Source organism: Jaculus jaculus, chromosome 11 (assembly GCF_020740685.1).
Source record: "Jaculus jaculus isolate mJacJac1 chromosome 11, mJacJac1.mat.Y.cur, whole genome shotgun sequence".
Classification (NCBI taxonomy): domain Eukaryota; kingdom Metazoa; phylum Chordata; class Mammalia; order Rodentia; family Dipodidae; genus Jaculus; species Jaculus jaculus.
This window is the reverse complement of record NC_059112.1, coordinates 25,554,341-25,577,101: the sequence shown is the minus strand read 5'-3', so window position 1 is coordinate 25,577,101 and position 22,761 is coordinate 25,554,341. Positions and strand designations below refer to the sequence as shown.

At 45.6% G+C, this 22,761-nt stretch overlaps 1 protein-coding gene across 2 annotated transcripts in view; it reads right to left on the bottom strand.

The window, feature by feature from the left end:
• The window catches only part of Rfc1 (replication factor C subunit 1), an 82,102-nt gene extending 62,487 nt beyond the window's left edge, over positions 1–19,615 (bottom strand). For both annotated transcript variants that reach the window (XM_045161678.1, XM_045161679.1), the window contains exons 1-2: positions 19,446–19,615; positions 1,400–1,525 (exon numbers count right to left, since the gene is read on the bottom strand). In XM_045161678.1, coding sequence (XP_045017613.1) covers positions 1,400–1,525; positions 19,446–19,448 — 129 coding nt within the window. In that variant the 5' untranslated portion in view covers positions 19,449–19,615. The remainder of the gene's footprint in view (positions 1–1,399; positions 1,526–19,445) is intronic.
• Positions 19,616–22,761: the final 3,146 nt, after the last annotated feature.

Here is a 22,761-nt window from a genome sequence, read left to right as displayed (position 1 = left end):
CTGGGATAATGGCTCAGTGGTAAAAGGTGTTTCCTTGCAAAGTCTGCTAGTTCGGGTTTTAATTCCCCAGTACCAACACAGAGTTGTTTTTGCAGTGACAAGATGCCATTGAGCACCCATAGTCAGTCCCTCCCTCTCAAATAAATAAATAAATGTTTCCTAACCAGGCATGGTGGTACACACCTTTAATCCCAGCACTAGGGAGGCAGGGGTAGGAGGACTGCTGTGAGTTCAAGGCCAGCCTGAGACTACATAGTGAATTCCAGGTCGGCCAGTGCTAGTGTAAGATTCTACCTCAAGAAAAGAAAAAAATATTTTTTTTTTCTGCACAAAATAAACAATTAAATAGCAGTCAGGCACATGCAGGTATAATATATATGATAGCTAGGGCATAAGGATGGAATGATAATAAATGGACTAGCAGAATTACAATATCCTTACATTTGCTGGGCATGGTGGTGCAAGATTTAATCTCACAACTCAAGAGGATGAGGTAGGAGGATTGCCATGAGTTCACAGCCAGCTTGGGATACAGAATGAATTCCACTTCAGCATGGGCTAGAATGAGACTCTGCTTCAAAAAACCAAAATAGGGCTGGAGAGAGGGCTTAGCAGTTAAGACACTTGCCTATGAAGCCTAAGGACCCAGGTTCAATTCCCCAGGACCCACATAAGCCAGATGCACATGGTGGCACATGCATCTGGAGTTCGTCTGCAGTGGCTAGGGGCCTTGCTATACCCATTCTCTCTCTCTTTGTCTCAAAAAAAAAAGATACTCATCCCTCTAAAACCCAATAAAAGAATATATAAACTTTTTTTAAAAAGTGGGGCATGGTGACACACACCTTTAATCCCAGCACTCGGGAGGCAGAGGTAGGAGGATCACCATTAGTTCGAGGCCAACCTGAGAATACACGGTATCTGAACTTCTCTGGGCCACAGGAGGACAGAAAAAAGAATAGAGCTTTCCTAAAAAGTCTTCACTCAACTTCAATCTAACACTGTTAACCTGAGGCTGGCTTCAAATTCAAGATCCTCCTGCCTCATCCCCTTCAGCTTGACTTTACCAACCACCATGTTGGCAAAGTCTAAATCAAGACAACAAAGACAAGCCAGGATTAGCAGTGCATACAAACAGAATATCCCAGCAGAGAGAGGCTGAGGCAGGAGACCAGTCTACACTGTAAAGTAATACTGACAGAGGGAAGGGGGTCAAAAGGCTATGAATGTGGCAAGCCACGCTAGTTAGAAACAAGCATTAGCCTCGCTACTTGATTCTGCCTCCACTAGCTGAGGTGAAGTGGACTCCGTACTCACTCAGGGCTCCCACCATACCAGGTTTGGGAGCTGAGTTTCTCTGACACTGTATACCATATAAGCTTGTACTTGGAACACTGACCTTGAGTTCCTTTATTCCTTTCTTTGCTTTTAAAGATTCATCAGATTTTGTTTTCTCATTCTTCTTGACTGTTTCACTTACAAGTTTTTTTCCACTTGGTATAACTCCAAAGAATTTCCGAATGTCCTAAAGGAAAAAAGGAGACTCATAAGTAAATAATAAAGGCATAAAACTAACCTCAATCACAAAAGAGAACAACTTTCCTCATAAAACTGGTCCACTCCAAATAATCTCTTGGAATCAAGACAGATTTGTATGCAGTACCATTCTTTTTGTGTGCAAAGGCTACCTGACAAAACTATCTGTTAAAAATAATCTGGGGCTGGAGAGATGGCTTAGTGGTTAAGGCACTTGCCTGCAAAGCCAAAGGACCTCGGTTCAATTCCCCAGGACCCATGTAAACCAGATGCACAAGGTGGCGCGTGTATCTGGAGTTCATTTGCAGTGGCTGGAAGCCTTGGTGCACCTATTCTCTTTCCCTCTCTCAAATAAATAAAAATATTTAAAAATAAATAAATAATTTGGTTCGGTGTGGTGATGCAAGACTTTAATCACAGCACCTGGGGGAGGCAGAGGTAAGTGGATTACTGTGAGTTCAAGGCCATCCTGATACTACAAAGTGAATTCTAGGTCAGCCTAGGCTAGAGAGTGAGAACCTACCTTGAAAAACAAACAAACAAAACAATTGTGCATGAGCAGGGTGGTGGCTCACACCTGTAATCCCAGCCTGGGCTAGAGAATGGGTTCTAGGCCAGCCTGGGCTACAACTACCTTTCAAAAAGCACAAAATAATAATTTACCTAATATAAAGTAATTCTCATGACATAGCTCAAAACAGGGCAAAAGTAAACAAGCAAAATTGTTCATAATGAGCACAATTATAAGGAGTAAGAAGTAGGTAGCTACTAATCATGCAAGCCCCACTGATAGTCATCCGTCCTAGCACAGCTGGGAATTAAAATGTATAGTCCAGAGGCTGGAGAGATGGTGTTGCAGTCAGCTTGTCATTGCTGCCAGAAAACACCCGACCGAGAGCAGCTTATGGGGAAAAAGGGTTTATTTTGTCTTATAGACTTGAGAGTAAGCCCCACAATGGCAGGAAAAAACGACGGCATGAGCAGAGGGTGGACATCACCTTCTGGCCAACAGCAGATGGACAGCAGCAACAGAAGAGTGGGCCAAACACTGGCAAGAGGAAGCTGGCTATAACACCCAGAAGCCCGCCCCCAACAATACACTGCCTCCAGGAAGCATTAATCCCCCAGTGGCCACCAGCTGGTGACCCAGCACTCACACCACCTAAGTTTATGGGAGACACCTGAACCAAATCACCACAGACTGCTTAGCAGTTAAGGCAATTCCCTGAAAAGCCTAACAACCCAGACTTGATTTCCCAGGACCCACATAGGCCAGATGCACAAGGGGGCTCATGCATCTGGAGTTTGTTTGCAGCAGCTGGATACACTGACACACCCATTCTCCCTCCCCATTACAAATAAATAGATTAAAAATGTAGTCCATCTCTATCACGGTTAAATTTCAGCTTGAGAGAAGAACGCTCACACCCCAATCACTCTGAGTAATCTGGAACCTTCAAAGATTTTTCCTTTATGATTCTCCTCAAATCCTAAAGAAAAAACTTGTTATTACAGTATCTCTCTTAATACTCTGCCCCTGTTTAAAACACTGAGTCCAAATCAAACATCATAAAACTTTGCAATATAATTTTTAATTATAACCACTCATTTTTCTTCATATTTAAATTTTCATTTTATTTATTTACACATGGATGTGTGTGTGTGTGTGTGTGTGTGTGTGTGTGTGTGCAGGCACCCATGTATGTGCCAGGGTCTCTTGCCACTGCAAATGAATGCCTGTCTGGCTTTATGTGGGTACGGAGGAACTGCACCTGGACTGGCAGGCTTTGCAAGCAAGTGCCTCTAACCATTGAGCCATCTCTCCCCAGCCCTACTGCTCATTTTTCTTATTCTTTGCAAGCATTTTTCCCTGTCTCTTTTTAACTTTCCTATGGTAGGGGATGTGAACATAGCTCAGTGGTTATGGGTACGTGTTTGCAAAGCCTGTCAGCCCAAGTCCAAAGCCCCCCAACACACATATAAAGTCAACTCTATGTGATCATCACACACCGACAATGGGAGGCAGAGTCAGGGGAATCTGAAGTTCACAGGCCCACTAGATTGGCATTCATCCGCAGCAGCAAGAGAACCTGCCTTAAAGAAGGTAGAAGAGGCTGAAGAGATGGCTTGCCTGTGAAGCCTAAGAATCCATGTTTAACTCCCCTGCTTCCACATAAACTAGACACACAAGGTAACGTATGTGCAAGGTCACACATGTGCACAAGGTGGTCAACGTGTCTGCAGTTCAATTGCAATGGCTGGAGGCCCTGGCGTGCCAATCCCCCTCCCTCTGTGTGTGACTCTCTCTCTCTCTCTCTCACACACACACAAAGACACACTCATTCTTGTTCTCTCTCTCATAAAATAAATTAATTAAATTTTTTTAAAAAAGAAGAAGGTAGAAGAGTGCAGACACCTTGACGTTGTCCTGAGCTCTATAAGTGCATGGTAAAGGTGCAGCCATATACACATATCTACCACACATATACATATGCAAACAGATGTAAAAAGTTAAAGAGGCTGAGGTAGGCTTGGTGGCACATGCCTTTAATCCCAACACTTGGAAGGCAGAGTTAAGAGGATCATCATGAGTTTGAGGGCACCCTGAGATACAAAGTGAATTCCAGGTCAGCCCGAGCTAGAGTGAGACCCTACCTCAGAAAATAAAAAAAAATTAAAGAGGCTACATTAGAGGGAAAAAAAAAATAGATCTGGGCTGGAGGGATGGCTTAGCAGTTAAGGCATTTGCCTGCAAAGCCAAAGGACCTAGGTTAGATTCCCCAGGACCCATGTTAACCAGATGCACAAGGGAGTGCATGCGTCTGGAGTTTGTTTGCAGTGGCTAGAGGCCCCGGCATGCCCTTTCTCTCTCTCCCCATCTTCCTCTAACAAATAAATAAATAAATAAATAATAAAATATTTTTTAAAAAAGAAATAGGTCTTAGTTTTAAAAGGCCTTGCGGGGTGTATGGTGGCACATACCTCTAATCCAAGCATTCAGGAGGCAGAGATAGGAGAATCACCATGAGTTAGAGGCCACCCTGAGACTACATAGTGAAATGCAGGTCAGCCTGGACTAGAGTGAGACCCTACCTCAAAAAAATAAACAAACAAACAAAAATAAAAGGCCTTGGTTTTCAGGACTGAGGAAATGGCTCTGCAGATAAAGAGGCTTGCAAAGCCTGCCAGCCTGGGTTCCATCAGCCACCCACGTAAAGCAAGATGCAGCCCATACATCTGAAGTTCATTTTCAAGGACAAGGGGCCCAGGTGTATACACTACGCATCCAGATGGATGGATGGATGGATGGAGAAATGATAGATGATGGATGGATGGTATACTGTTTACAGAATGGATACCTCAGCCATAAAACTCAGTCATCTGGGCAGGAAGTGAACAACAGGACAATAAAGCAAGCCACAGTCCTATTTTATAACTGGTGAAGAATTGAGGTTGAAGCTGACAGCTAGGTTATTGCCTCTGGAGGAAATGAGAGCTTCACTTTTTGAAATTGCACAGTGATTTTTCACCCTAATAGTGGTGATTACTTCAACACACAAAGGAATGAGAAACAGTGACAGGCAGAGATCATGAAATAGCAGGTTTTAATTATGTTTCCCAGGCATGGAAGAGCTAAGGTAGAAAGAGTTTGACGCCAGCCTGGACTACAAAGTGAGTTCCTGGTCAACCTGGACTAGAGTAAGACCCTGCTTAAAATAAATAAATATAAAAATTAATAATAATAATTAGGTTAAAATAGTGGTGTTCAGCCTGGTTTCAGGTGACAGAGGATTAAAACTGTGGAGAAATATGAGACAGTGAGGTCTTAAGTATAAACATTTAGTAGGCTGGAAAGGTGGCTCAATGGTGAAAGGCAAGGGCTTCCAAAGCCTGCCGACCTGGATCCAATTCCCTAGCCCAATAAATTTTATTTGTAAGAACTGTTTAGGAGGCTAGGGATGTAGCTCAGTTAGAAAAGTGCTTGCCTCCAATGCTCAAAGAACTGGGCTCAGTCCCCAACACTTTGTAAAACTGGCAATAGCTGGGCCTTTAATCCCAGCACCTGGAAGGCAGAGGTAGGAAGATCACTGTGAGTTTGAGGTCAGCACAGGACTACATAATGAGTTCCCGGTCAGCCCAGGCTACAGTGAGAGCCTACCTCAAGAAAAAAAAAAAGAAAAAACTGGGGCTGGAGAGATGGCTTAGTGGTTAAGTGCTTGCCTGTGAAGCCTAAGGACCCCGGTTTGAGGCTCGATTCCCCAGGACCCATGTTAGCCAGATGCATAAGGGGCCGCACACATCTGGAGTTCGTCTGCAGTAGCTGGAGGCCCTGGTGCGCCCATTCTCTCTCTCTCTCTACCTGCCTCTTTCTCTATCTGTCACTCTCAAATAAATTAATAAAAATAATAAACAAAAAAATTTAAAAAATAAATAAATATAAAAAAAAAGAAAAAACTATGCTGGGCGTGGTGGTGCGCGCCTGTAATCCCAGCACTTGGGAGGCAGAGGTAGGAGGATCGCCTTGAGTTCAAGGCCATCCTGAGACTACATAGTGAATTCCAGGTCAGCCTGAGCCAGAGTGAGACCCTACTTCAAAAAACAAAAACAAAAAAACTAGGTGTGGTAGCACACCTCAGCTACATTTGAGGACCACCAATGCTACAAATTAAAAACATGGCTGGGCATGGTGGCACTGGGGAGGCAGAGGCAGGAGAATCACCATGAGTTCGAGGCCACCCTGAGACTCCACAGTGAATTCCAGGTCAGCCTGGGCTAGGGTGAGCCCCCACCTGAGCAGACAGCAGCACAAGCATAAGCATGAGGAGAACAGAAGACTGTCAAGAGCTTGCTGATTAGCTAATCTAGTCCAATTAGTGACCTTTAACTCAGCGAGATACCCTGTCTCAAAAAATAAGATGGGGGGGGGCCTGGAGAAGTACATCAGTGGTCGAAGACATTTGCTTGCAAAGCCTGACATCCTAGGTACCCACATAAAGCCAGGTGCACAAAATAGCATATGCACCTGGAGTTCAAGTTTGTTGGAAACGGTATGAGGCCCTGGCAAACCCATACATTCCCTCCCTCCCTCTCCCTATCCCTCTCCCTCTCTCAAATAAATATTTTAAAAATAATAATAAGGTAGAGGGTTGGAGAGATGACTCAGTGGTTAAGAATGCTCACTTGTAAAGCCTGACAGCCCAGGTTCAATTCCCCAGTGCCCACGTAAGTCCAGATGCACAAAGTGGCACATGCGTCTGGAGCGTGTAGTAGCAAAAAGCCCTGACCACCCATACTCACTCGCCCACTCTCAAATAAATCACAGTGGATGGCAGCTTATGCCTTTAATCCCAGCACTGAGGAGGCTCTCTTTCTCTTTCTCACTCGCAAATAAATAAATATTTTAAATCCTCATCTGGGCAGCCTCTATATTGAGAGCACTCATGTCCTCACCAATTACAGAAACCAAATGCGTCTGTGTAAGACTGTCACAGAGCCACGGAAGCAAATCCTGATGTCACCCGGCCTGACAAGTGCCAAGGGAAAGTACACACACTGGGGGCCTTTAGGAAGCAACGGTCCATGCACGCCTGCCCTGCAAGATGGACAGGCGAAACCCACGGGCAGGCCCAGAAAATGACACGACACTGAAGGGGGAGTAAGTAAAATAGTGAACTGAGATCCAAAAGTGAACAGAGAGGGTTAAGAAAGTTCCAGAAAAAGAGAGCATGATGAAGATCAACTCCGAGTGCTTGTTCCCACAGGGCTTCTCTGGAGGAATTCCTGGAATGGGAGGGGCAGGCTTGGAATGGTAGGAATGCCTGGGCTCTACGAATTCTTAGTGAGCCAGACAGAGGCTCTAAGAGATCGGGTGGGGTACAGAGCTGGGGGAAATGCTCAAGTAACTGAGCAACCAAAGGCATGAGGCTGGTGCTCCACGGGAGTCAAAGCACAGAGAGCTTGTGACAAAGCCTGTGCGGAACCGAGAGCACCCACTGGATGTCTAAATGCCTGTGCCGTGAAGTTAGTTCCCACCGAGTGCACCAGGGTAGCGGAGACTTTTTGTTTGGTTGGTTTTTTGAGGTAGGGTCTCACGCTGACCTGGAATTCACTATGTATTCTTAGGGTGGCCTGGAACTCATGGTGATCCTCCTACCTCTGCCTCCCAAGTGCTGGGATTAAAGGCGTGCGCCACCACACCCGGCTTTTATGTAGCAGAAACTTTTACAGTAGTTTCCATAAGGACATTCATTCAGATCATGTTCCCTACTAGGAATTACAACTTTCAACACTTGTTTGCTGGTACTAGAGACTTAACCCAGTGCCTACCTAGGCAAGTGCTCTACCACCAATCGACATCCTCTGTCCACTGGTTTACTCTGGAGACAGGACCTCCCTAAACTGCCCAAGCTGTCCTCCTGCCCTCTTACAGCTGGATTTACAGATTTATACCATAGGCCTGACTCAACACTGTAAACTATAAAAATGTTTAAGCAATGTAAAATGGATGTTAATTCCTAAACTAAAAAAAAATGTATGAGGGCTGGAGAGATGGCTTAGCGTTTAAGCACTTGCCTGTGAAGCCTAAGGACCCGGGTTCGAGGCTTGGTTCCCCAGGTCCCACGTTAGCCAGATGCACAAGGGGGCGCACGCGTCTGGAGTTCGTTTGCAGAGGCTGGAAGCCCTGGCACGCCCATTCTCTCTCTCTCCATCTGTCTTTCTCTCTGTCTGTCGCTCTCCAATAAATAAATAAATAATTTTTTAAAAAAATGTATGAGGGTCTGGGGAGATATTTCAATGGTTAACGGTGCTTGCTTACAAAGCCTGACCACCTGGGTTAAATTCCCCAACCAACCAAGTAAAGCTGGATGGGAATTCATTGACAATAGCAAAAGACCATGGCATGCATGTGCACGCACATACAAACACACATGCAGATATTCATTAATTAATAAGTTCTGGGCTGGAGAGATGGCTCAAGAGTTAAGGCAAAACCTGCAAAGCCTAACAAATCAGGTTTGATTCCCCAGTACCCATGTAAAGCCAGATGCGCAAAGTGGTGTATGCGTGTGGAGTTCATTTGCAGCAGCCAAAGACCCTGGCTCACTGTCGCTCTCTCTGCTTGTAAATGGATAAATACAAATTTATTTAAAAAAAAGAGTTGGGTTGTATTTTAAGCCTCTTGAATTAGGAAACTAAAGCATTATGTACAGACAGCATGCTAGCAGAAATAGGTGCCTAAACATGAGAAGAATGCATCAGAAAACAAGTTTCTGGGCTGGAGAGATGGTATGGCCATTAAGGTCCTTCTTGCCTGTGAAGCCTACAGACCTAGATTCAATTCCCTCGTGCCCACATAAGCCAGATGCACAAGGGGATGCATGCATCTGGAGTTCATTTGCAAGGACTGGATACCCTAAATCACCCATTCTCTCTTCTATTTGCCTGTCTCTCTCACTTTCTCGAAAAGGATAAGATAAATAAAATGAAATTTAAAAAATAAAAAAGAATTGGGCAAGGTGGCACACATCTTTAATCTCAGCACTCAGGAGGCAGAGGTAGGAAGACTGCCATGAGTTCAAGGCCACCCTGAGACTACACAGTGAATTCCAGATCAGCCTGAGCTAGAATGAAACCCTACCTTCACAAAATATGTGTGTGAGTGGATGTATGTATGCAAATGTACATATACACATACATTTTTTAAAAAGGGGCCCAGCATGGTTGGTACAGGCGTTAATCCCAGCACTGGGGAGGCAGAGGTAGAACAATCGCTGTGAGTGTGAGGCCAGACTAGGATTACAGAGTGAATTCCACGTCAGCCTGGGCTAGAGTGAGACCCTACCTCAAAAAGCAAATAAAATGGGCTGGAGAGATGGCTTAGCGGTTAAGCGCTTGCCTGTGAAGCCTAAGGACCCCGGTTCGAGGCTCTGTTCCCCAGGTCCCACGTTAGCCAGATGCACAAGCTGGCGCACGCGTCTGGAGTTCGTTTGCAATGGCTGGAGGCCCTGGCGTGCCCATTCTCTCTCTCTCCCTCTATCTGTCTTTCTCTCTGTGTCTGTCACTCTCAAATAAATAAATAAAAAATTAACAAAAAAATTTTTTTTAAATACTTATAAAAAAAATCAAATAAAATAATAAAACGAAATGAAAAACAGATTCCTGATCCACACAACATCAGATGCATTTGGTTGGGTGTGGTGGCACCTGCATATGGAGCTCGTTTGCAGCGGGTGGAGGTCCTGGAGCATATACTCTGTCTGTCTGTCTCTCTCTTTTTCTTGTTGTTGGTTTTTTTTGTTGTTGTTTGTTTGTTTGTTTTGTTTCTGGTTTTGGTTTTTCAAGGAAAAGTCTCGCTCTAGCCCAGGCTGACATGGAATTCACTATGTAGTCACAGGATGGCCTTGAACTCATGGCAATCCTCTTACCTCTGGCTCCCGGGTCCTAGGATTAAAGGCGTGTGCCACCATGCCTGGCTCTCCTCTCCTGTCCTCTCCCCTCCCCCCCCCTCTGCTTGCAAATAAATAGATCAAAACTAACTAAATAAATAAGAACAACAATAAAACAAGTTTATAAATTGGAATTTTTATGACTTTACCTGACTTTTAAGAAATTTTATGAAGATATTAAGTTAACACTGAATTATTTCCAAGCTAAATCATTAAAGTTGGCTTTTGTTGTCCTGAGGGGAAGCTCCATGGTATCAGGAGAAAGCATGACATGAGCAGAGGCTGGACAACAGCAGGAGAGTGAACTAAACTCCACGGAGGAGGAGCTGGCTCTAACACCTCTCAGCCTGCCCCCAACAACACACCTCCTCCAGCAAGGCTCCACCTCCCAAACTGCCATCAGCTGAGGACCAAGTTTATGAGAGACATCTGGTTCAAACCACCCCAACTTTCTCTATTAGATCTTCATGTCATACTGTCATGTAATACTGTGGTTTCAAAAACAAAACTTTCAATTTGAGTAAAATACTTCCTCTTCTTCAATAGTAATTTTTAGCCAAACAAATTACGTTTTTAAAAAAATCAGAAATATCTTTACAGGGCTGGATAGATGGCTCAACAACTAAATGTGCTTCCTACGTAAGCATGAGGGCCTCAGGGCACCTGAGAGCAACTCAGCTCCAGCCTCCAGAACCCATGTACATCTATAAGCCCGGCCCTATAGTGACCGAAGACTGGAGAATCGGAGAATGGCAGTAAGAGGGATTGACGAGATGGTACAGCAGTGAAAGGCACTTGCTTACAAAGGTTGCTGCGCTGGATTTGATTCCCAGCCATATGCACAAAGTTACACATGCATCTGGATTTTGTATGCAGTGGCAAGAGGCCCTCCCTGGCATATCCACACTTTCTTCTCAAATAAATAAGTAAAAACATTTTTTAAACAGCACTAACAGATTTTGTTACCATCACTAACAGATTTTGTTACCACCACCTGCCAAAAAAAAAAAACAAAACAAAAAACAGGCAAATGAATAATGGAGGGGGACACCCTATTTTCTCCCCCAGCTGCCACAAGCCAGTGCACTGGCTCCGCATCAGCACATACAGGTGTGCACGCACACAGAAATACCTCTACGCACCAAAGCAACATTATGGGGGATGGGAAAATAGCTTCAGTTGGTAAAGGCCTTGCCTCCAAGCATGAAGACCTGAGTTCCATCCCCATTACCCATACAGAAGGGCAGGCATAGTGGCACATGCCTTTAACCCCAGCACTGGGAGGGCACAGACAAGAAGGTCCCTAGAGCTTGCTGGTGAGGCAGTCTGGCTGAGTGTGCAAGCTCTAAGCCAGTGACAGACCATGCCTCAAAAAGAGGTGGACAAGCCGGGCGTGCTGGCGCAAGCCTTTAATCCCAGCATTTGGGAGGCAGAGGTAGGAGGATCGCTGTGAGTTCGAGGCCACCCTGAGACTACATAGTGAATTCCAGGTCAGCCTGAGCTAGAGTGAGACCCTACCTTGAAAAAATAAAAGAGGGGGACAGCATACATGAGGAGTGACCACCAAGGCTGTCCTGTGGCCTCCACATGCACACACACAGACACATGTGCCCACACATATGAACATGCATACATGCACACATATCACACACACATGCCAAAAAACTGTTGTTATTGATATAACAAAGTCTAGCACCTGCCTCAAGCACTTCACTGAGGAAGTTACAAGTTCTAGTACCTAAAATCACCTTCCCTCATTCAATCACTATGCTATCGCTCAAAACTTGAACTATGCATGGCACTCCAGATTAAAAAAAAAAAAAAAATCTCTGCTCTCATGGAGCCTTCATCCTATTCTCTGCCTTTAAATCTTTGTCTTTAGAAAATAAAGGCTGAGGGGCTAGAGAGATGGTTTAGCACTTAGGCACCTGCCCACAAAGCTGAAAGACCCAGGTTCAATTTCCCAGGACCCACATAAGCCAGATGCACAAGGTGGCAAATACATCTGGAGTTCATTTGCAGTGGCTGGATGCCCTGGTGCACCCATTCTCTCTCTCCTCCTCAAATAAAAAAAAAAAAAAAACTATATTTAGAAATGTTTAAAAAGCTAAGCATGGGAAATAAAAACATATGAATTCAAGTCATAAGGATAAAATAAAATACGAGCCGGGCATGGTGGCGCACGTCTTTAATCCCAGCACTTGGGAGGCAGAGGTAGGAGGATCGCTGTCAGTTCGAGGCCACCCTGAGACTACATAGTGAATTCCAGGTCAGCCTGAGCTAGAGTGAGACCCTACCTCGAAAAAACAAATAAATAAAAATAAAATATGGTCTCCTTGCGCACCTGGGATAACTACCTGAGGCTGGTTATGCCTGATCCAATAACTATCTTCAGACTCTTCAGCACATCTGACATACTTTTTTGTGTGTTTGTGGGGTTTTTTTTGGGGGGGGTGGTTTGGGTTGTTTTGTTTTTTTGGATTTTTTCTTTTTTTTTTTGAGGTAGGGTCTCACTCTAGCTCAGACTGACCTGGAATTCACTATGTAGTCTCAGGCTGGCCTCAAACTCACAGCGATCCTCCTACCTCTGCCTCCCGAGTGCAGGAATTAAAGGTGTGCACCACCATGCCAGCACAGCTTACATACTTTGTGAATTTTATTCATCCAGAAATCAACATTTTACAATTGATTTCTGATCCAAACAAGCAAATTTCAACTACCATAAAACTTAAGTTGAAACCAAAAATAGACCTATAATGTAATATAATAGAACACTAGAGGCAGAGGTAGGAGGATCGCTGTGAGTTCGAGGCCACCCTCAGACTACATAGTGAATTCCAGGTCAGCCTGGGCTAGAGTGAGCCCCTACCTCGAAAAACCAAAACCACTGCATTTCTCCAGCCTACCTTATTCTTTGTCATGAAATACTTTAATAGCATAAAGTCATGCAGAAAGGGCTAGAGAAGGTATTTTCATGCCAGCAAGGATTACCTTTGCCATTTTTTTTTACTGGAAATACAAAGTTCTTTTGTAGAGTCACTCATCAAATATTTACAGAAGCTGAAGTGTACACCAGACACTCTCTACAGCAGTTCCCACCCTCGTGGCTCTTACAGAGCTTCACCAGTGAAGGGGACTGTTGCTAAAGGCTGCCCACTCACTAAAATAAACCAGCCTGTGGGCCAAGGAGACAAAACAGATAGCCTTTCACTAACCATACCAGTAGTTGTTTTTGATTTTTGTTTTTCGAGGTAGCACCTCACTCTAGCCCAAGCTGACCTGGAATTCACTATGTAGTCTCAGGGTAGCCTCAAACTCACGGTAATCCTCCTACCTCTGCCTCCCGAGTGCTGGAATTAAAGGCATGCACCAACACGGCCGGCCTTCATACCAGTAGTTTTGAAGATTTCACCCATCTAATAGGTTATATTTCCCCAAATATATATATAAAAACATGCACACAGAACTGTGAACCTAGGACTAGGGGTGCAACTCAGAGGCACGGCACTTGCCTAGCACATAAAGCCCTAGGTTCAATCCCTCACAACACAAAAGTAGTTGATAATAAAACCTGTATGCCTGGGCATGGTGGTGCACTCTATAATCCCAGCACTTGGGGTATGCGGTGGTTGGATTCAGGTGTCCCCCATAAACGTAGGTGTTCTGAATGCTAGGTTCCCAGCTGATGGAGATTTGGGAATTATGTCGCCTGGAGGCAGTGTATTGTTGGGGGCGGGCTTATGGGCGTTACAGTCAGTTTCCCCCTTGTCAGTGTTGGGCACACTCTCCTGTTGCTCACCTTATGTTGGCCAGGGGGTGATATCCACCCTCTGTTCATGCCATCATTTTCCTCTGCCATCGTGGAGCTTCCCCTCGAACCTGTAAGCCAAAATAAACCTCTTTTCCCCACAAGCTATTCTTGGTTGGGTGATTTCTACCAGCAATGCGAACCTGACTGCAACAGATTAGAAAGACAAGAATTCAAGAACTCAAAGACTTTGGGGAGGTGGATGTGGTAGCACATGCCTTTAATTCCAGCACTCTGGAGACTGAGGTAGAAGGACTGCCACAAGTTCAAGGCTGGTCTGGTACTACAGAGTGAGTTCAAGGTCAGTCTAGACCAGAGTAAAACCCTACCTCAGAAAAAAAAAAGAGGGCTGGAAAGATGGTTCAGTAGTTAAGGCACAAAGCCTAATAATGTGTGGGTGGGATTCCCTAGTACCCACATAAAGCCAGACACACAAAGTGGCACATGCATCTGGAGTTCATTTGCAGCAGCTAGAGGCCCTGGCAGCCCGTATTCATTCATTCTCTTTCCTTTTCTCCTTCTCCTTACAAATAAATAAATAAAGATGCTGCATGTAATTTTAGTTTTCCCGATGTACTCGTGATAGTTTAAATGGGATGGCCCCACTTCCTCATGTACTTTGTTTTGTTTTGCTTTGGTTTTTGTTTTCAAGGCAAGGTCTCACTCTAGCCCAGGCTGACCTAGAAATCACTCTGAAGTCCCAAGCTGGTCTTAAACTCATGGTGACCCTCTCACCTCTGCCTCCTGATTGCTGGAATCAGAGCATGTGCCACCACACGGGGCTATACCTCCTGTGCTTTTTGAATGCTTGGTCCCCAAGCTGATGGCAGTTTGGGAGGTGGAGCCTTGCTGGGGAGGGGTGTTATCAGCAGCAGGCTTTGGGGCGTTACAGCACAGCTTCTCCCTTGCCAGAGTTCAGCTCCCTTGCCTCTGCCAGCTGTTTGGCAGGAAGTAATGCCCAGCCTCTGCTCTACCCATCTTTTCCCTGTCATGATGAAGCTTCCTCTGATGACTAAGCCAAAATTAAACCCTTCTCTCTGACCAGCCGCTTTAGGTCAGGTGTTTGCCTCAGGGACACAATAGTTACTACAACAGAAAACTGGTACTAGAAGTGGGTCTGTTGCTGTTAGAAACCTGACTGTGTGGCTTTTGGTCTTTGGAAACTAATTTGTGGGAGGAATATGGAAGGATATGAAGCTTTAGACTAAGCCTTACAGTGCTGTAAGCAGACTTTGATGGACCATTTAAGTCTGAAAGACCTAAATGCGGAATAAACTTGGACTGGAAGCTTAGCTTATCAGGGAAACAGAACTTTGTCAGAACTGGGCTAGGAGGAGTTGGGAGGCTAGTTGCTCTGCCTGCGTTCTCAGACCTTGAGCAAAGTTGAACTGGTAACAAGCTGGTGTGTTTGACACAGCAAAGCAGCAGCAGGAGATGGCACAGAAAGAAATGAAAATGTCAGACAAGACAATGCAGCCCTGTTCAGCTGCAACTGTTTGAGAGACTACCACCACTGAGGTCTGGGCCAGATGCTCTGCTTCGGGACAGCAGGAGGAGTGCAGATTCTCTTTTGAAAGGAGGAAGCCGGAGATAACAATGCTCTTCTTCCTGCTCTTCAAAGTGAGCTTTACTCCTCCACTGGACTAACAAATTGGTAGCCCACCTGGTACTGGTTTTGGAAGCATGACAATTTCCGGAAAGAGAGGGTTACTGGATTCACAACACAGTTATTTTGAGATGGCCACTGGGCAATGTGAGAGGCTGAGTTGTCGAAGCCCTTCCTTGGAGGCCCTCAAAGGCCATGGTACGGAACCATGAAGATCAACCACAGGCTGCAATGAAGACCCAAGGTGACAAGACTGATTTCTATGCCAAAGAGAGCTGCTGGCTCAAGATGGGTTTTCCCAGGGCTGTCAGAAGCCCAAATGGAATGGCAGAACTCAGACCCCATGGATTTCATCACGGGTTCCAGATACCAAACATGGAGCTGCAAGATTTATGTTTGCCCTAGTGAGTTTTTACTCTTGCACTCAGCAGGCCAAGTTAGGAGGATCACTGTGAGTTGGAGGCCACCCTAAGACCACACAGTGAATTCCAAGTCAGCCTAGGATACAGCGAGATCCTACCTTGAAAAACCAAAAAGTTCTCTCTTTCTCTGCCTGCCTCCCTCCCTCCTTCTGTCCCCCCCTCCCTCCTTCTCTCTGTCAAATAAATTTTAAAAAAAAAGAAAGAAAATATTTTTTTTAGCCAGACATGGTGGTGCACACATTTAATCCCAGCACTCAGGAGGCAGAGGTAGGAGGACTGCCATGAGTTGGAGGCCACCCTAAGATTACATAGCGAATTTCAGGTCAATCTGGGCTAGAGTGAGACCCTACCTCAAAAAAAACAAAAATAAGCCTGGGCGTGGTGGCGCACACCTTTGATCCCAGCACTCAGGAGGCAGAGATAGGAAGATCACTGTGAGTTCAAGGCCAGCCTAGGACTATAGGGTGAGTTCCAGGTCAACCTGGACTACAGGTGAGACCCTACCTTGGAAAAACAAGGGAAAGGAAAAAAAAAAAAAAAAACTTCCAAATCTCATCAACTTTCCACAGTACCTTGGTGTCTAAATTTCAAAGTGTAATGCTGATCATTTCAGACAAATAGTACAGCAGCTAAGCCAGAAACATTTAGGCTCTAATCTAGTTCCACCAGCTATTAATTATATGACAAAACTGTTTTGTTGTTACATGTGTACTATGTATAGTGTAGTTTATGCATACATATGTGCAGATGCATGTAATCCAGAGAACATCAAAAGTCCTCTAGCCGGGGGCTGGGGAGATGGCTTAGTGGTTAAGGTGCTTGCCTGCAAAGCCAAAGGACCTAGGTTCAATTCCCCAGGACCCACATAAGCCAGATGCACAAGATAGTGCATGTGTCTGGAGTTCATGTGCAGCAGCTGGAGGCCTGGGGCACCCATTCTCATTCTCTCTCTCAAAGAATAAATAAAAATATTAAAAAAAAAAATTCCTCCAGCCGGGCATGGTGACACATGTCTTTAACACCAGCACTAGGAAGGCAGAGGTAAGAGGATTGCCTGAGTTCAAAGCCACCCTGAGACTACATAGTGAATTCCAGGTCAGCCTGGACTACAGTGAAACCCTACTTCAAAAAAAAACAGCACAAAAAAGTCCTTGTCTATCCTGTGTTTCCATGGGAAGGAGTCTCTTCTCTGAATGCTGAGTTGCAGTTTCTGTGAGCCACAGTGAACCTCTGGTCTCTGCTCCCCACAGGAATGGGGTTACAGATGTAGGCAACTACACTAGCAGTTGACATGAGCCCCTGGGAATCCAACTCAGGTCCTCCTGATTGTGCTACATGTTATTACCCACTGTGCCATCTCCTCAGATCATAACAAACTTTTTTAAAGGTGCCACTGTGGAGGCTAGAGAGATGGCTTGGCGGTTAAGGCACTTGCCTGCAAAGCGTAACAACCTGGGTTCAATTCCCCAACAACCACATAAAGCCATATGCATAAGGGGCACATGTATCTGGAGTTCATTTGAGACAGGAAGAGGCCCTGGTGTGCCTATTCTGGGTGTGTGTCTGTCTGTCTCTGCTTGCAAATAAACAAACAGGGCTGGAGAGAGGGCTCAGAGGTTAAGGTGCTTTCTTACAAAGCCAAAGGACCCAGATTTGATTCCCCAGTACCCATGTAAAGCCAGATGTACAAGGCAGTGCTTATGTCTGGAGTTCATTTGCAGTGGCCAGAGGCCGTGGTGCACCCATCCTCTCTGCCTCTATTTCTAATAAATAAATAAAATATTAAAAAATAAATAGTTAAGCCGGGCATGGTGGCGCACGCCTTTAATCCCAGCACTCAGGAGGCAAAGGTAGGAGGATACCGTGAGTTCATGAAACTACATAGTGAATTCCAGGTCAGCCTGAGCCAGAGTGAGACCCTACCTCGAAAAACAAAAAAAATAAATAAATAAATAAATAAGCAAGCAAGCCAGGTGGGGTGGCACACGCCTTCACTTCCAGCACTACAGAGGCAGAGGTACAAGGATTGTCATGAGTTTGAGGCCACCCTGAGACTACATAGTGAATTCCTGGTCAGCCTGGGCCAGAGTGAGACCCTACCTCAAAAAACCAAAAACTAAAATAAAATAAAAATAAAAAGGTGTCTTTGCTATGTATAAAACTGGGTTGCAGTCAGAGTACTTGAGAAGTGCAAGCAGGAGGATTAGGCGGAGGTCAAGGCCAGCTTTAATACACACATCACAAGTTCAAGTCTGGGCTACATGACACTGCCCCCCCCCCCCAAAAAAAAAACTCAATAAATTTCAGGTAAATTTTAAGCGGAGGAATGCTGTCAGTTAAAATATTGAAAAGAGGGACTGGAGAAATAGCTCAGGGGTTAAAGAAACTTGCTTGCAAGGTCTGACAGCTTGGGTTTGATTCCCTAGTACCCATATAAAGCCAGATGTACAAAGTGATGCATGTATCTGCAGTTCCATTTGCAGTGGCTGGGCCTCCTGTGCACCCATTCTCTCTCTCTCTCCTTGCAAGTAAATATATATATAGTATTTAAGACAATCAGCTTCACCTAGTGACCTGAAAAAGATGTTTGGCCCAGATAGCCACATTTCTATTCTCTTATTTTTCTTCTTAGAAAAAGCAAAAAAGGGCCGGGCATAGTGGCGCAAACCTTTAATCCCAGCACTCAGGAGGCAGAGGCAGGAGCATCACCGTGACTTCAAGACTACTCTGAGACTACATAGTGAATTCCAGGTCAGCCTGAGCTAGAGTGAGACCTTACCTCGAAAAACCAAAAAAAAAAAAAAAAAAAAAGGATTGCAAAGTTTCCAAATTTGGCATAAAACTTTTCCCCTGGAATCCTGGCACTCTGGCAAGGTGAAGAATGGTTCCACTGGCTTAAAATCACAACTTTTATTGTTCTTTAAATTAAAGATTGTTTCAAACACGTAAGAACTTCCACACCATCCCGAAGATCTCTTGCCAGCTATGTGACGCTCCATGTGTTTGAATGTTCTTTACACGGAAATATGCATTGACGTTTTAAGTTTTCCTTTTTAAAGGATGAGTTTTAACATCGTGATAAGAGATGACAGCTGTCAAATACATTGCATGTTTGTTACTCGCCCAAGCTGTATACCATGCGTGTTAACTCCTCTGAGCTCATCTGAACAAAGTGAAAAGGGTTGTGAGGAGCGTTGCAGAACGACGACGAAGGCCCGAGAAAACTTAAGTCCTGAGAAAGCCAAAGCGGTGGTGTTGCAGAGCTTGAAGCCAGCACTTTTTTTTTCTTTTTTTTTTTTTTTTTTAGGCAGTGCTCCAGCTGAGATTTAGGGGACAGCGCTGCACAGGACAAGAACTCTTTAACACCGCATGTCCCCACAAAAAAAAAAATCATCTTCGCTCGTCTGGCCTCCCTTCTCCATCCCCCCCCCCACACACACACACACCCAGAGCGAGGGTGAGCAAAGGTGCCAACGCCGTGCACAGCCCGGGCGTCGCAGAGCCGGGCGCCCGACGCCCCGAGCGCGGCCCCCGGGCACGCTCCCCCCCCTCCCCCGCCCCGCCCCGCCCGGCCCCGCACGCCACGACCACCCCGGTCCACACCCGGCCTCCCGCGGGGAGCTCACCATCGCAGCCGCACGCTCCGACAGCAGGTGGGCAGGCCGCCGAGGAGGTGGGGTGTAAGTGTGTGCGTGTGCGAGGGAGTGTGGGAGGGGGGGAGAGATCCGTTATCGCTGCTCGGACTCCATTGGCGCCAACAACTTCTCCCGCGAACTGGAAGGAGCGCAGGCGGCGGCGCGCGGCGATGACGTCAGAGGCGCGCGCTCTCCCCCCCCCTCCTCGGCCCCGCCCACCCCGGGCGAGAGGCGCGCTGGCCCCGGGGCCGCCTGCGCGCGGGGAGCCGGGCGGTGTGCGCGTGCGTGGACTGGGGAGCGGGGGGGCGGGGCCGGGGGGAGCGCCCAATTAGAGGGTCTGAGAGGTCGGTTTCCTCCACGCTAGGCGCGCACCGAGGTACTTCCGGTTACACGTCTGTCCCGGGCCGCGGCTTTGGGAAGTTTTCTTTCTTTTTTTTTTTTTTTACGACCACCCGCAGTGAGATTTAAAAAAAAAAAAAAAAAAAAAAAAGTACTTGTAAAAGTGTCGATTTCGCCGGGCAGCTCTAAATAACTCTTCCGGAGCAAGTCTCGCCAAACTATATGAACCCTCATTTTTTTTTTTTCTCGTTGCTTTTTTTATTGCTTGACTTTTTATTTGCAAGTAGAGAGAGAGAGAGAGAGAGACAGACGGAATGGGTGCGCCGTGGCTTCTAGCCGCTGCAAATGAACTCTAGGCGCGTGAGCCAGCTTGTGCATCTGGCTTCATGTGGGCACTGGGGAATCGAACCTGGGTCGTTAGGCTTTGCAGGCAAGCGCCTTAACCGCTGAGCCATCTCTCCAGGTCACCTGATATATATATATCATTGAGGCCAGACTGGGAATAAATGAGATCCCATCTAAAACAAACCCACAAATTATATATAATTTCCTTCATAGCTATACTGCATACATACATATATATATGTGTTTATGTGCATAGATACATATCCCAAGCCAATTCACCAAATACTTTTATGCTTTTTTTTTTTTTTTTTTTTTGGAGATAGGGTCTCATTCCAGCCCAGACTGACCTGGAATTCACTATATCTATCCAAAAAGAAAGAAAGAAGAAACAGCTCGTAGTACATTTCTGTAACCCTGGCAATCAACAGGCTGGGGCAGGATTGCCTTGAACTCCAGATCAGCATGGGCTCTAGAGAAACACCCTATTTTAAAAAAGAAGCTGGGCATGGTGGCGCACGCCTTTAATCCCAGCACTCGGGAGGCAGAGGTAGGAGGATCACAGTGAGTTCAAGGCCACCCTAAGACTACATAGTGAATTCTAGGCCAGCCTGAGCTAGAGTGAAACCCTACTTCAAAAAACCAAAATGAAGGAAGAGGAGGAGGAAGAGGGCTGGAGAGATGGCTTAGCAGTTAAATGCTTGCCTGTGAAGCGTAAGAACCCTGGTTTAAGTCTCGATTCCCCAGGTCCCATGTAAGCCAGATGCACAAAGTCACATGCATCTGGAGTTCGTTTGCAGTGGCTGAAGGTCCTGGTGCACCCATGCTTTATCTATCTGCCTCTTTCTCTCTCTCTCTCTCTCTCTCTCTCTCTCTCTCTCTGTCATTCTCAAATGAACAAATAAAAATAAAATTAAGAAGAAGAAGAAGACAGGCCACATTAGTCAATGGGTGCAATAGTGGCATGTCTGTTATGGGGAAAACCAACCACTCTCTAATTGGACTGGAGGCCTGCTCCATGGAAGGGAATACATCTGAAAATACTGATACTGAAAACCTACAACAGGGGTAGTCAAGAGCCCTAGGAGTGTAAATCTGCTGCTGTCTGCCTAAATGTACATATTATGCTTACCAAACTACCCAGAAAGTGCTTCTCTTAATGTTCATAACCATATATTAATGCTACTCTCACTTTTTTTCAGAGAAGCTTCTCTTTTCAGGTGGTGGTGACCTCTGGGATGACTGAAAAGGCACCATGGTGCTGGGAGGAAATGACAGGAGTGCTCAGCACTGAAACGTCTCTATCGAACCTTCCAAGGCTCAGGGTCCATTGCAGAAGAAGTGGTGGAAAGAATGTAAGAGCTAAAGGAAGGAAGGGTAGGACTCCTTACAACGTGCTCCTCCAGACACAGAATGGCCTGGATATCCATGACCTCACAGTGCCTGACACTACCTACACAAGACCATCATAAGAGGAGGAAAAGATGATGACAGCAAAATAAAAGAGAGACAGATGGGGGGAGGATAAGATGGAGAATGGAGTTGCAAAGGGGAAAGTGGGGGAGGTTACCATGGGTTATTGTCTATAATTATGGAAGTTGTCAATAAAAATTATTAATGAAAAATAAAAATAAAAGCCAGGTATGGTGGTGCACACCTTTAATACCAGCACTCGGGAGGCAGAGGTAGGAGGATCACCAAAAGTTCAAGGCCACCCTGAGACTACATAGTTAATGCCAGGTCAGCCTGGGCCAGAATGAGACCCAACCTCGAAAAACCAAAAGAATATAAATAAATAAGCCTGGCATGGTGGTGCACGCCTTTAATCCCAGCACTTGGGAGGCAGAGGTAGGAGGATTGCCATGAGTTCAAGGCCACCTGGAGACTACATAGTTAATTCCAGGTCAGCCTGGACCAGAGTGAGACCCTACCTTGAAAAACCAAAAATACACACACACACACATAGATAGATAGATAGATAGATAGATACATACATACATACATACATACATACATACATACATACATACATGGAAGTCAGGCTGGGGATATGGCTCAGCAATTAAAAGCACCTAATTGCAAGCTGACTGTTGAGTTCAATTCTTCACATAAAGCCTGACAGAAGCAAATGGTGCATGCATCTGTAATCCCAATGTGCTTTTGTCAATGAGAGGCAGCCAGAAGAATCTGGAAGCTCACCAGCCAGCTAGTCTGGGGCACAAGCAGAAAAGTGGCAAAAATAGAAGAGAGAGACCCAGTCTCTCTGTGTCTCCAGAGGGTGGAGGGAGAGGACAAACTTCAGATCTCCACACACGTGCAGGGGCATGTGTACATCGTACACACACACATACACTCACACACATACACATCCATACATATTACAGATATGCATCCAAATATATACATACGGATACACACTTTTTTATTGTTTGGTTTTTCAAGGTAGGGTCTTGCTCTAACCCAGGCTGACCTGGAATTCACTATGTAGTTTCAGGGTGGCTTTGAACTCACAGTGCTTCTCTGACCTCTGCCTCCTGAGTGCTGGGATTAAAGGCATGCACCACCATGCCTGCCTGGCTTAAGATACATGCATTTAAAAAGCCCCAAAACAGGGGAGGAGGGAGGG